This window comes from Mirounga angustirostris, unplaced genomic scaffold, assembly GCF_029215605.1.
Source record: "Mirounga angustirostris isolate CCGP_5_RB_7025 unplaced genomic scaffold, mMirAng1.0.hap1 SCAF_5, whole genome shotgun sequence".
Lineage (NCBI taxonomy): Eukaryota > Metazoa > Chordata > Mammalia > Carnivora > Phocidae > Mirounga > Mirounga angustirostris.
In genome coordinates this window covers 114,959,766-114,974,006 of record NW_026991713.1, presented here as the reverse complement: position 1 = coordinate 114,974,006, position 14,241 = coordinate 114,959,766, and the positions used below count along the sequence as shown (strand labels likewise).

The following is a 14,241-nucleotide window of genomic DNA, read 5'->3' as shown; positions in this document are numbered from 1 at the left end:
AGAGAAGGTTTTACATCAGCCTCAGTGACGACGTAGTCAGCGCTTGGTAAACGGTCGGTCGGTAGGTGTTTGGTTGACACATACCATAGGCTGTGGTTCCCACTTTATTTCCTGTAGGTGGGTGTTCTCTCTCCAGCAAGACCATGGGTTCCCTGCAGTGGTTAGCATGGCGATGAACATTTACTGATCTGCTCTTTGTATATTTTATTTAGAATTTTTACCTGGATAACAAAGGAAAAAAAGAAGGAAAGGAAACAAATGAGAAAATGAATGCTAAGAACAAGGAATCCTTACTTGAGGTAAGTTTAATTTTGCTGAGTGGAAGAAAAGAGAAGGGTATTAACTGTATCTATTTTTAAATTATTTGCTTCTTAGAACAATGGGAGATTCTGAGACACACTGAAATTTTAACTTGGGGCTTTAAAATCAAATTATTACTAAATTATAGCTAGGTAATTAAACTGGTTCTTTGAGTTAGTTGTTTAAAAGTATGGCTTTGGCCTATATTTCACTTTCATGAAGTTGGATTAGTAATTCTGGACTAAAACACTTACGAATCCGCATAAAACTCACCTCTTAACGTTCCATGTTTTTCATTACTTAAGTGCACCACAGAAGTCAGATGTAAGGAATTCCAAACCTTTACAGTGAATTCTAAGACGCTCTTCCAGTAGCCAGGTGTGGTAGGAAGGATGAGCTTTGGAGTTGGGAAACCTGACACAAGTTCTGGGCCTACCACTGAGGTTCATGTGTTATCGGGCGAGTCCAAGGACCTCAGTCTCCTGGATCATATTGAATTATTACAGCTGTCCCAGGAGGTAGTGGAAGCATTGTGTCGATTACTCTGCACATGTTTGTGATTATCACTATAGGGTCATGTTCCAGAAGTTCATTTAATGGTTGATTTTTTTTTAAACTCCTAGTGAGTTTTCACATACTAACTATGCTGAAACTCAGGGCTTTGTTCCCAGCACATAATGCAAAGGAGTGCAGAGATCACAGGTCACAGATGGGCATGCTGGAGCCCTAGACAGGTTTTCTTCCTCTTCAACAGTGTGTTGACCTTTTTTTGAATTAGTAGATTTGAGGCTTCTTCTGAAAACTCAGAAGACCCAGTGACACCTGGGCCACATTCACACCTGGAACCAGCTGGTTGACTTTGACGAACACCCTCTCATTCACCAAGGTCTGGCCAGGCTCCCGCACAGGTTTCTCTCCCCACCACATTCTCCCAGCCCTGTACCAGGTGGAGGAGGTGCTAGAACCTTCAGCCACTCCCAAGGTTCTGAAAACATGTTACAGATTCTGCTTTCAGGGGCCAAGAGCACACAGTGGGTATTTCCCGCAGAGGCCCTGCAGTGGGAATGGGGATGTTCTCTGCATTTACCAGACTCCAGGTTGAGTTGAGGAAGAGAAAGCACCAGGTGTCCCTAGCAGCAAGGAGATTCAGGTTCTGAGTGTACCTAGCAGTGATCAGGACTGACAGACATGGAAGGGGAGGGTGAAGTTTCCTGACACAGCCATTTGTTTTTAATCAGTGCTTATCCATCAGCTGTCTGTAAATCAGGGACTGCTTGTGCCTTGATGTATACAATTGCCTGAATAGTTCTTGATACAGGACTTGAGCAGTGTATTAAAAGCTGGATGTGAAAGAAAATACAAAGCATGTTATACTGTGAAAAATCAGCATTATCCTGCTTTCCAATTTGGAACAAAAGTCTGATTGAAAAGATTATTGACAAGGAAACTAATGCTAGCTAAACTGGGGGGAAATGTGAACACAAATGTATCCCAGCTCTACTACATATAAATTTACTTTCAGGGTACAAAAATAAAAGTTATTCTACATTTATGAGATGGAATGAAAGGAGGTTGAAAGTTTTTTTGGTTTTTTTGGGTTTTTTTTTTTCAAGATTTTATTTTTATTTATTTGACAGAGAGAGACACAGCGAGAGAGGGAACACAAGCAGGGGGAGTAGGAGAGGGAGAAGCAGGCCTCAGCAGAGCAGGGAGCCCGATGCGGGGCTCGATCCCAGGACCCTGGGATCATGACCTGAGCCGAAGGCAGACACCCAACGACTGAGCCACCCAGGCACCCCAAAAGGAGGTTGAAAGTTATAAAAAAGAAAGCCCAAAATAAATTTGAGTATTTGAACTGGGAGATAGAATGATATGTAATTTTACTGCATTGCTTTTTAAAAGAAATTTCTAAGAATTATATAACTGTACGCAAGTTTTGACATTTGAAAATCTACACCCAGAAAATTTATTTTGTCCCTCTCCTTTTCTGTTACCATAGTATTAATTGCTTGTTTTGTTCTTCAGTAAGAAAACCATCACAGGAATAAATTAACTTACACATATTTAGGTATAGGATTATATATTCTAATTTTTCTATTTCCTAGCAGTAAAATAGTAATTTTTTTACTTGTAGGAAAAGGAATAATTCTTGTATTTACCAACTTACAATAACAGAAATAGCCTTTATGGAATGCTTACTTTTAGAGTAAACCAAGATTGTACTCACAACCTTTCTTGTTAAGCTGGGCTATTATGACTCTGTTTTTACAAGTAAAGGAACTGAGATTTAGTGACTTGCCCACGTTCACAAAGCTAAGTGGTGAAGAAGCCTTGAAGTGTAACTCAAGAGCTGAGATTCAACCACCATGGTATCCCTCCTCTCTTTTGACAAATAGCATGCAGTGTAATTGTATGCATTCAGAGTTATAAACAAATGACTTTTAGCCTAAAGCCTAGTTTGCCATAGTTTGTTTAAATGTGAACAAAAATGTGGTTTTTGTTTCTTTCCTGGGTTCTCTATAATTGGAATTTCAATTTCAGGAAAGTTTCTGTGGAACATCCATCATTGTGCCAGAACTTGAAGGAGCTCTTTATTTGAAAGAAGATGGAAAGAAATCCTGGAAAAGGCGCTATTTTCTTTTACGGGCTTCTGGAATTTATTATGTACCCAAAGGAAAGACTAAGGTGAGAAGGAAAAATAAAACTCTTTATCAAAAAATCATTTTATGAAAATGAAACTGAAGAAATCCTCAGGTGGCAACTTAAATGCACTCTTTCGCTCTGAAATTCATGTTATTACGATGTTTATACAAATACATACCCTATTCAGACAGAATTGCAGAAGTCCTTTTGAATTTTTCCATAGCTTTCTCCTGAAGGTGAAGAATTTTATCTATTTTTTTTAAAGATTTTATTTATTTATTTGAGAGAGAGAATGAGAGAGAGCACATGAGAGGGGGAGGGTCAGAGGGAGAAGCAGGCTCCCTGCCGAGCAGGGAGCCCGATGCGGGACTCGATCCAGGGACTCCAGGATCATGACCTGAGCCGAAGGCAGTCACTTAACCAACTGAGCCACCCAGGCGCCCGAATTTTATCTATTTTAAAGTCAGGTTTCAAAAATTATGGCAGAAGCACTTTTCTAGAGATTAATTTGTTACTTTACATATCTATTTCTGAAGATTTTCTTCCTCTGTATTTACCATTATAGTAAACTTCCTTTATCTGGAATCATAGAGGTATAAGTGTTGAGAGATCTACATTAAGATTGTACCCCTTATACTTTGAACATTTAAATTGTTCTCTGAGGTGTACTAGATGCATTTACCTGCCTATTTTAGAAGAGTGTCTTAGGTATCATTAAACTACGTGGTGATTTAAGATTATTGCCTCAGATCTACAAGCATATCATAAATTCTCCATCTTTGAAATGAATTTTGACTCTCATTCTGACCCTTAGCTTTTTCTAAGACCGTTTTTTAGAGGCTTGGGGCATTTCCATCTTTTGCTTACCCATAAAAAGCTTTAGGATACCTCTCTCATCTATATCTGGGGTACTCTGAAGCATTTTGCCTTCACTTCCAAATCCAGGGCACCACCAAATGGCATATGTACAAATTGCAGGCTTCTTCCAATAAGGCTTGACCCACGTTCCCAAGCAGGTGAAGTCCTGGGAAATATCCAGGTCTGCCGCTCTAGTTGGAAGACTCTCTTACCGCTGTTGGAATGCAGGAGAGGCACTATGGGTAACACTCGGTTTAGGGGCAGCAACGGCTCCTACGTAGTGTCGATCTTAGAGAACTGATACCTTCCCATTTGTGCCATCTTCAGTCCAGTCCCATAATGGGGACGTAAGAGGAGCTGACCCACAAATAATTTTGTTTTAGAAGTGTTTGGGGGAAAAAAAGACTTTGGCATTTACATGTAAATGAGATGTATAAATAAACCTATCACAACACACTTAGTGATTAAATTAGAAGTGTTCAACTGGTTTTGGACCAAAGTACTTTTTCTCACTGCTACCATTAACCTTGGAATGGAGGAACAATCCAGGAGTCAAGAAAAAGAATAAGAAGTAGAATTTTTTGGAAAAGATGAGACAAAACTCTTTTTAGTCACACTTGACATGATTGTCTACCAGAAATATAAGACACTCAACTGAAAAGCTATTAGGACCAAATAAATTTACCAAATAAGAAACTGTTTTCCTTTGTACAAACAATATGCAAATTAAAATATAATGCAAAATATTTTATGCACAGTAGGAACAAAAAAATACAAAATACTGAACAATAAACATAACAGGAAATGTTCAAGACCTATGTGGCATAAAATATAAAATTTAATAAAGGAAGTGAAATAGAACTGAAATAAATAGAAATATACCATGTTGGTGGATGAAAAGATATTCTTTCCCAAACTTTCTATATATTAAATCCTAAGAAAACTTTCTTTTTTTTTAAAGATTTTATTTATTTGTCAGAGAGAGAGACACAGAGAGAGCACACAAGCAGGGTGAGAGGCAGGCATAGGGAGAAGCAGGCTCCCCGCTGAGCAAAGAGCCCAATGCAGGACTCGATCCCAGGACCCTGGGATCATGACCTGAGCCAAAGGCAGCCGCTTAACCAACTGTGCCATCTGGGTGTCCCCCAAGAAAAATTTCAATAGGATTGTTTTGACTTGAATTTCACTGACTGATTTTTAAAATTCATCAGAGGGGCGCCTGGGTGGCTCAGTTGGTTGAGTGTCCAACTCTTGATCTTGGCTCAGGTCATGAGCTCAGAGTTGTGAGTTCAAGCCCCATGTTGAAAAAAAAAAAATAAAATAAAATTAATCAGGAAGAGATACTGTTCCCCCCCCCAAAAAAAAAAGTTGTGAAGAAAATTGAGGTAGAACTCCTCCTTCCAGATGCCAAAACATTAGGTAAAAACAGTACAAGTGGAGAAAACAGATCAACACAGATCTAGTAATATAAGGGAAATTAAAGTGAGCATTTTATAGTAGTGGGGAATGACTATGGTATTTAATAAATAGCATTGGTATTTAATAAAATCATATATCTATTTGGAGAAAATAGTTTCTTACCTCATACCATGTTCCAAATTAAATCATAGATTGATTAAATATATTTAGAAAAAATATAAAATCTTCTTTTATCTATATTTTGTTTTAAATTTTCTGAGAAAATATAGGTTAATATTTTCATAATTTGGGGATGGGGAAACCTTCAGTAAGACTAAAAACTCAAAATTAAAAAGGACAAATTTGACCATGTAAAGTGTTTTTAATTTTTTTAATTTAAATTCAATTTAATTAACATGTAGTGTATTACTAGTTTCAGAAGTAATTTAGTGATTCATCAGTTTCATATAACACCCAGTGCTCATTACATCAAGTGCCTTCCTTAATGTCCATCACCCAGTTACCCCAACCCCCCACCCAGGGGTTTTTTAATTCTTTACTGCCCAAGATACCAAACAAGAAGTTAAAGACTAGCTCTGGAGTTAGAGAGTACACTTTAGCATGTATAACCAAATATGAATACCCACAAAATATATAGACCTCAACAAATCAATAAGAAAAAAAAAAACCTGCTCATAGAGAAACAGAAAAGCTTATTAAGTGAGAATTTACAGAAAAAGAAATATCAATAGCCTGTGAACAATTAAAAAGTTGCTCTGTCTTACCAGTAGTATATCAGGGAAATGTAAAATGAAAGGTGAAATATTTCTTCCTATGAGATTGATAAAATGAACAATGTTGATAATATCCAGATTTCAGCAGGAGTAAGTAAGAAAAATGGACACTGTATGCTCAGAAGGTTAGAATATAAACTGATACAGCCAAATTGGGGGACAATTTAACAAGATCTTTTCGACTATAAAGGGGAATACCCTTTCAAATGGCAGCTCCGCATTTAGCAATCGGCCGCACGGAAATATTTGCTCATATGCACAGTATTTTTTGCAAGAGCAAGATTACAATAACCTCTAGTCATCTGTGGTAGGAATGGTTAAATAAATCGTTACGCCCATGGAGTGGAGCACTGTGTACTCACTCCATGACTGTTGTGTATCCGTCCGTATGTCTGGACATAGAAAGACCCCAAGATACTATGTTAAGAAAATAGCAAGTTCATGGAAGAGTGTTTATAGTAAAATCTCATCATCCATATTTTTAAAATTGTTTATGTGTATGTATGTATATAGGTATGTCTACCCATATACATATGTATATAAATGTTCACCCAGAAACATTTGGAAGAATACTTCCAAACTATTAACAATGGTACTTCCAGAGAAAAGAATGGAATTAGAAAAAAGGAGCATAGAAGATTTTCATTTAATTATATAAATGTATAATACATTGTTCTTAAAATTATGATGAATAGGTTTTATTTTTTCAGTTTAAAAGAAAACAAGACTTTGAAAATCCAGAAGAAAATATCTTACAAGAAAAAAACTGTACAGCCATCTTTAAAGGAGGAATTGTGCACTGAGGTGTAGCCGTTCTGCCCTCTGCTCTTTATTCAATAACCTAGTAAAGAATTATAGAATGTGAAGGTAAAAAAAAAAAGAGTAATAGGGTGAATTTTAATTGAAGTGTAACCAAATATGTAGATGAGAGATTGCAGTCCTCACAAGCACATTATACATGGTGGAGAGGTTTCTGTCTCCATGGCAACGTCAGCACCGAAGAGAAAGCATGAAAGGAATCTTTTTTTTTCTCAGGGAGAAGTGCATGACGTGTGTGCTGATTTACTGAGCATCAGATTTACCTCTTATTGTTCATCCTGAGGAGGACTTTCTCTTTTTGAATGCTCAATCATGAAATCACTGACTTGGAATGGCAGAAGCCAGAATGAAATTTCTGACTAGGTGGTCAGTCCCCTCGCCTTGACCGCACCAGTAACAGCGGCTCAAGGTCAGCCAGTCAGCTCTGGCCCTGGGAGTCCACATACAGGTGCCAGAAAAGCAGTACAACGTTCCACTCCACTGCTGGGTCTATGGCACACCGTTTTGTCTGGGGTGTGCTCTTTTACCTCTAAAAATGCCGGCTTGACTTTCAGAAAATATATACATGATAGATGCTTAAATAAGTTACCTAAAATTCAATATTTTTCTGCTAACATGTAATCCTTAGTTGTGCCATCAAGGACAGCCTTGAAAAATTATTAGCTGTCAACTCAGTTAAGGTTATTTTTTTCCTTGTCTTTCAGACATCTCGAGATCTGGCATGTTTTATACAGTTTGAAAATGTCAACATTTATTATGGGATTCAGTGTAAAATGAAATATAAAGCACCCACTGACTACTGCTTTGTTTTAAAGGTATGTCATAAGAAGTCCTTGATTTAGATTTGTGAGCAATTCGAGTCAATATTTCCTTTTAAGGGAAAAAAATGCTAAATGTTATATAATTAACCACAAGTGTATCATAGTAATTTTTTCATTTTAAACCAAAATAGGAAAGGTGGAAGCATTTCTGCCCTCAGTTCCTGTTTCTGAATCTAAAACTATTTTATAATGAATCTGTCCAGGCTTCTTCATCACTTATAAAAATGAAAGCTCTCCATTTTGAACAAATCTGATCTATGGTTTTTCAGTTCTTTATTGGACCATTATTCCGCTGTAAGAAGTTTTTAGAAATTAGGAACGTCACAAGATTTCCTGGAAAAATATAGAAAATACAAAAAATAGAAAAAAAAAACTTTGTCTAAAAATAGCATTACTGGGTCTTGAAACTTTTTAAGGTGTATATTATCAAAAGGTAATTATCGGGTGTTTGGTAAGGTTTACGTTAGCACCGTCTTTTGGAAGGTTGGGCAGAAGTGATTGTTTTCCGCCAAATTAACAACTGACTCCTAGAAATGGATTCAGGGAATTTATGTAGCTATTCTGACCATACCGTTGCCTCAAACACCATAAATTCCTTTCCCTTCTCAGCCCCTCAATCACATCTCATACCAGAGAGTGCTGATTATCTAATTCCATAGGTATGGCACAAGGCTGTGTACAGAATTTCTCCTGAGAGTCAGGTTCCTCATTTTCCATCTGGGATGGAAGTCTGTGGAGCAGGTGTTAATAAGACCAGGGTCCTGGTGAGATTCCTTTGTAGGTCAGTCACCCACCCACCCCCCCCGACGGAAGAAGCCCATCACCACGTTCCTAGAAATGTCTGCTGCCACACTGCATGTGGGTGTCCATGTCACCTCTCCTGAGGAAGTGGTTCAAAGTCTATACTACAGGTTTACATCATTTTCGTAAGTGGAGGACAACACTTAACATTTAACATGTATGGCAAACATATTCTTTGTCAAGGACCACGTCATTAGAGATGATCTCAGAGGTGCTCACACTAGTGTGAGGTTGTCACGCATCTGTTACTCCAGGAGTTGGGTGTCTGTCTCCTAGACCCAAACGTTCCCAAAACTCTGATTGAGCGCAGGCAGCTTGGGCATTCATTCATTCGTTCATTCATTCATTCATTCATTCGTTCATTTACTCAATATTGATTGAATGCCAGCTATCTGCTAGGTACTGTCCCAGGTGCTAGGAATACAGAAGTGAACCAAACTTATAATAATCCCTGTTCTCATGGAGTTTATATTCAGTGTGAGAGAAATGGCAATAAACAAAAAAAGAAAGTGATATCAGGTAATGCTAAGGCTCTGGATAAATATGAAACAGGGTAGGGGACAGAGTGTGCCAGGACCAGGGCCTCTTTAAATGGGTTGGCCAGGGAAAGGGTCTCTGAGGGAATGACATTTAACAAAAGATGTGAGTAAAGTGAGGGAGGAAGAATTACCCAGGGAAGAGCATTCCAGAAACAAGAACAGCAAGTGCAAAGGCCCTGAGGCAAGGGTCCCTTTGGGTCAGAAGGAAGAGCGATGAGGAGAATGTCCTGCCTACTTCAGGTTCCTGCATCTCCTTTCCTGTTCCTGGCATAGACGGGGTAGTGAGAATAATGACAAACACATAGCATCTATAAGGCAATGTTTTAAGCACTTTACATACATTAATACATTTAATCCTCTTACCAACCTTTTGAGGTAAGAGCCATAATTCTCCCTAAAATATAGATGTGGAAGCTGAGCACAGAGACTCCCCAACCAGTAAGTGGCTGAACCACGATAAGAAACCAGGCGGTGGGGGCACCTGGGTTAAGCGTCCAACTCTTGATTTCAGCTCAGGTCTTGATCTCAGGGTCAAGAATTTAAGCCCTGCATTGGGCTTCACGCTGGGTGTGGAGCCTACTTAAAAAAAGAAAGAAAGCAAGCAACCAGGTGGTGGCTCAGAGGCCCCTTTCTGAGACTGCTGTTTGTTAGGATGCAAAATCTCTGCCCTGCCCCACGCCTGCCACCAGCCGGCCTGAACCGTGTCTTCATTGTATTCCTGTCTGACCCCATAGCCCTTGTTTGGAATTCTGAGACCCTGAGAAATTAGCAGACTGAAGGCCCTCATTTCCACGTGTGCATTCTAATGCCCGCATCTCTTAAGCAGGGAGAAGGTTTTGAGAGAGGTTCTGAAATGCTGGTCAGTAAGTGGCTGACTCAGACTTATGGTAAAAATACAAGTTCCAAGGCCCTGGACCCACTGACTCAAAATGCTTAAGGATGGGGCCCAGGAATTTTTGCTTTCCCTAAGCACAGCCAAGTTTTACACTCAGAGTATTAGAATGTGTCCTACCTCCAAACATCCACAGTTAGGGCTTAGTTGGTAATGGAATACACTTTAGAGCGGACAAATTGAATGACAGTTGTCAGGAGGGAGCAAAGGCCCCAAACCCAGGGCTGGGGCCCAGAGGCCAGCAGGGATGTCTAGCGAGAGAAAAACAATATCCCAGACCCAGAGGTTCCCAGGATGAGGTTTAGACACAGCGAGCAGGACAGGAACTCAGTTTCTCATGCCAACTCACAAGTTTGGAAGTAGGTCCTGGAATCACGATTTGAATGATCTGACCTGGGTTGCAGGTAACTCTGGGCTGCACCAAGAATGGCCATGCTGAGACCCAGGGTATTGGACTAGCACATCTAAAACCCGCATATCCAAAAAAATAAAAATTAAAAAAAATGCTTAATAAAACCCACATATCCAAGGCCTAAGCCTTCAGGAGAGGGTTGGGGGCTTCTCTGAAGTGGGGTTTAGGGGCGGTACAGGGCTCCAAGATAGAGGAAAAAAGCAGGCCTGATAGATACAGAAATGGACAGGAGTCAGGAACAGTCCTCATGGAACATTTCCCTTTTCCTCAGAATGTGATCAGTTTTGTTCTCAAACCAATTTTATGAGCAGTCACCCTGCTCATTCTGCTCTTAAGCATGATTCTCAGTACCTTCCCACAATACTGGGAATTGTTATTAATTTGCTGAGTAAAAGGGTCTGTTGCAGTTTGGAGAACTTAACTTGTTTATGAACATTTGGTCACTTATTTCCCTTTCTGTCCACTATGGGAAAAAAATCTCTTGACATTAAAATATTTCATTAGGGTGAACAGATGTACAGAATTCAAAGAATATGTATATACATTACAAAAGGAATTAGGGATATGGAGAAGCAGGTTAAGAGATTGTATGATTCCATAGCCACGCACTGATTGAGAAATCCAGTCCAAAAGTGTCTTATTCAGTGTGAGCTTACTGATTATGACAGTCCACCTTCCTGCTATCAGGAAGATGAGAGTGTGAGTCCTGGCCTGTCACCTGGCACATTATCGACACTCTCTACACCCTGTGGCCCTCTTCTACAAAGTGGGGATGATTGTACCCGACCCTTCTTATGTGGATTAAATAATATATGTTCAAAGCACCCTGAGTTCCATGTCTGGAAACATAGCACTCATTAATTGGTAGTCATCATTACAACACTTTATCATTAGTAATATTTCTGTTGACCAGTGGTTCTCAAATTTTACTGTGCATGAGAATCACCCAGAGAGATGCTAAAACACGGATTTCTGGGCCCCTAGAGTTTCTGATTCAGTGGGTCTGAGATCAGGCCCAGGAATTAACTCTTCCACGGAATTCCCAGGTGCTGCTGCTGCCATTTGCCAGGACCACACTCTGAGAAAGCAGGATAGACGTCACTTAGAGCTTGTGCATACTCACGGGGAAGATGCCAGAATCCAAAGAAAGGACTTGGTACTCAAGAATCATTTCTTTCCTTGTGCTTGTCTTTGAGGCATACTCCCATCCGTCCCTTAGAGCTTGTGCATACTCACGGGGAAGATGCCAGAATCCAAAGAAAGGACTTGGTACTCGAGAATCATTTCTTTCCTTGTGCTTGTCTTTGAGGCATACTCCCATTCTGAGCCTGTGATGGAGTTCCTCCTTTGTGAATTCTCTCTCACTCCAGTCTGAGGCTAAATGCGACGGGTCAGTGGAAGTAAACATATTCCAGGAGAAATGATGTTTTTATCGAGGTCTGTTCAGAGGCCGTGGAGTTATCATGGAAAGAGCATTGGAATTCTGCTCCATTAACTCATCTTCTCTCTACCCCTTACTCTGCTCCATTTTCCTCACAGAAGTTTTCATAATCTGAAATTATATTACGTAACGTTTTATATTTTTATTGGATTTCTACCCTAGTAGAATATAAACTTTTTCTTTTGTGTTTACTATTATGTTCCAGAGCCTGAATCAGTATTAAATGCTTAATTCACATCTGTTGAACGAATGAATGAACAGAAATGCACATCAAGCTCCCTGCCCTGTTGTGCTGTCGTTAATATTAATTATTACCCCTTCTGTCATTAATATTAATAGTAGTATGCCCTCTCATGTTACAGGCTCTGTGTTGGGTCCTTTCATACATTATTTCACTTAATCTTTCAACAGCCCTTTGAGGGAGGCATTATCATCTCTACATTGTAGATGTGGAAACAGAAACTCCCAGAGGTTCATGAACTTGGCCAAGGTCACCTCATGCTTATTGTTAAACATAAAGTGTGTTCCCTTGAGAACGAACTCTCTTCACTCCTATCTTTTTCTTTTCTTTTTTTTTTTTTTACAGTCTTGAGGTCTTTTATTTTCTTTACATTTATCATGCCATGAATTCATAGGAAGTGGGTTCCAGCAGCTTGGGCTCCTTTCCATTGGTTCTCACAAAGTGTGCTTCTCTGGGTAGGGCAAGCTGGCGCTTCAGTTGAACCCAAGTACCTTTCTCTTTGGCTTCCTTCTTTTTCTGATCATTTTCCTTCACACACTTCAGGAAGCTATCTCAGCTCTTTGAGTGTTTAATATGCGCAATGCGTACGTTAATTCTCTTGGCAAGAATCTTGCCCATAACTTGTTTGTTTACAACAATGCCAACAGCATGCTGAGTAACATTGTAGACTCTTCCAGTTTTGCCATGGTAACGTTTGTGGGGCATTCCTTTTTGAACAGTGCCCATTCCCTTGATGTCCACAATATCACATTTCTTATAGATTCGCATGTATGTGGCCAAAGGAATAACTCCATGTTTTCTAAAAGGCCTAGAGAACATATAGCAGGTACCTCTCCTCTTTCCCTTTGTGTTGGTCATTTTGGCGAATTACTGGAAGATGGCGGTTCCCTCTTCGCTCCTATCTTGAATCTCTTAGAGCTAAGATTTAGGGTCAACATTCTCTTAGTACTGCACCTTCCTTTCCCTAGCCTACTCAAGAGCCACATCACATGTGGGGCTCATACAGTTGAGCTAAGTAGCTCACTTTTGGTTCTTGAGTCTGCTTTTTGCTGACCAGGTCAACTCCTGCCCTCACAGAAGATTTTAGCAGCTTTTCCCCCTGCTTTCTGCTCAACTCAATCTCCTACCTCATCCCCTGACATCATCTATACTCTTCTCAAAGAGTCTCTCACCTATGAACCTCTCTAGTCAGCACACCTTGCCTTCTAATTGGAGAAGACAGAAAAGGGAAGGATTGAGTTGCCCTGGTTTACTTCCTGTTTACCTCTCAACTTAATCTAACACAGTCATCATCCTTCCAACTTTGTGTCTCAGAGGAAAAGGCTCCTTCCTCCAAGGCCAGTCCCTCCAACATTAACCCTTCCCTGGGACCTGCACCATCCGTGACTCCCTTTTGCTTCAGCGTCTTCACCCTCTCTCCAGAGAATTCTTCTCTTGGGCTACAACACATTCAAATATTCCTTGGGCGGGTATTCCAAATCACTTCCCTCAGTTTGATCTTCCCCACACCTTTGGCTTCTGCCTTCCCTTTCACTCAGACTTCCTGAGAGAGCAGTATGTCCTCCTTGTCCTCAACTTTTATTCTGTCAGTAAAACTCATTCATTCCAAAATATTTCTCTCCAACCTACTGCTATCCAGGACCTTAGGATACACAGTGAACAAAACAAATAACTTGGCTTTGTGGAGCTTGCACTCTGGCTGGCTTCTCCTCCTTCCTGTGCTGAAACTATTATTACAGTTTCTGGTGAACAATCAGCTGTTTCAATCCTCAGGCTTCTGGTCCTCCTGGCGTCATTTGCATTGGTGATAACAGGCTCGCCCTCAACCCAGACCCGTCTATCCACCTGCTCTTCCATTTCTGCGGGGTCCTCCTCCTCCCACACACACTGGAATGTTCTCCAGGGTTCGATATTCTGTTTTCACCAGCCTCCTGCTCTTTCGGAGGAATCATATTCACAGCCACATCTCCAGCTGTTGTCTGCACACTAATAATTCCCAGTCTATAGACAACTGTCTCACCTTCTCTTCCCAGTCTTTCACCTGAGATAACTGTGCCCCAGGGCACTTCAGCCATAACCTGTCACATGGTGTTTTCAGCTTTCTCTCCACCCCCACAAACTCCTCCTTTCTGCAGTCCCACTCCAGATGAGTGGTACCATCCCCACTGTATTACTTTTGGGGAGCTGCCATATCAAAGTTCCACAGACCAGCTGGCTTAAAACAACAGGAATTTTTGCTCTCACAATTCAGGAACCCAGAAGTTTAAAATCAAGGTGTCCAT

General features: G+C 40.2%; 1 protein-coding gene and 1 pseudogene across 3 annotated transcripts in view; one reads left to right on the top strand and one right to left on the bottom strand.

The window, feature by feature from the left end:
- Positions 1–14,241, top strand: part of APBB1IP (amyloid beta precursor protein binding family B member 1 interacting protein) — a 115,966-nt gene that overhangs the window by 76,855 nt on the left and 24,870 nt on the right. For all 3 annotated transcript variants that reach the window (XM_064591934.1, XM_054507320.2, XM_045874269.3), the window contains exons 8-10: positions 213–299; positions 2,842–2,985; positions 7,517–7,627. In XM_064591934.1, coding sequence (XP_064448004.1) covers positions 213–299; positions 2,842–2,985; positions 7,517–7,627 — 342 coding nt within the window. The remainder of the gene's footprint in view (positions 1–212; positions 300–2,841; positions 2,986–7,516; positions 7,628–14,241) is intronic.
- On the bottom strand, positions 12,218–12,898 carry LOC123844155 (large ribosomal subunit protein eL21-like; annotated as a pseudogene).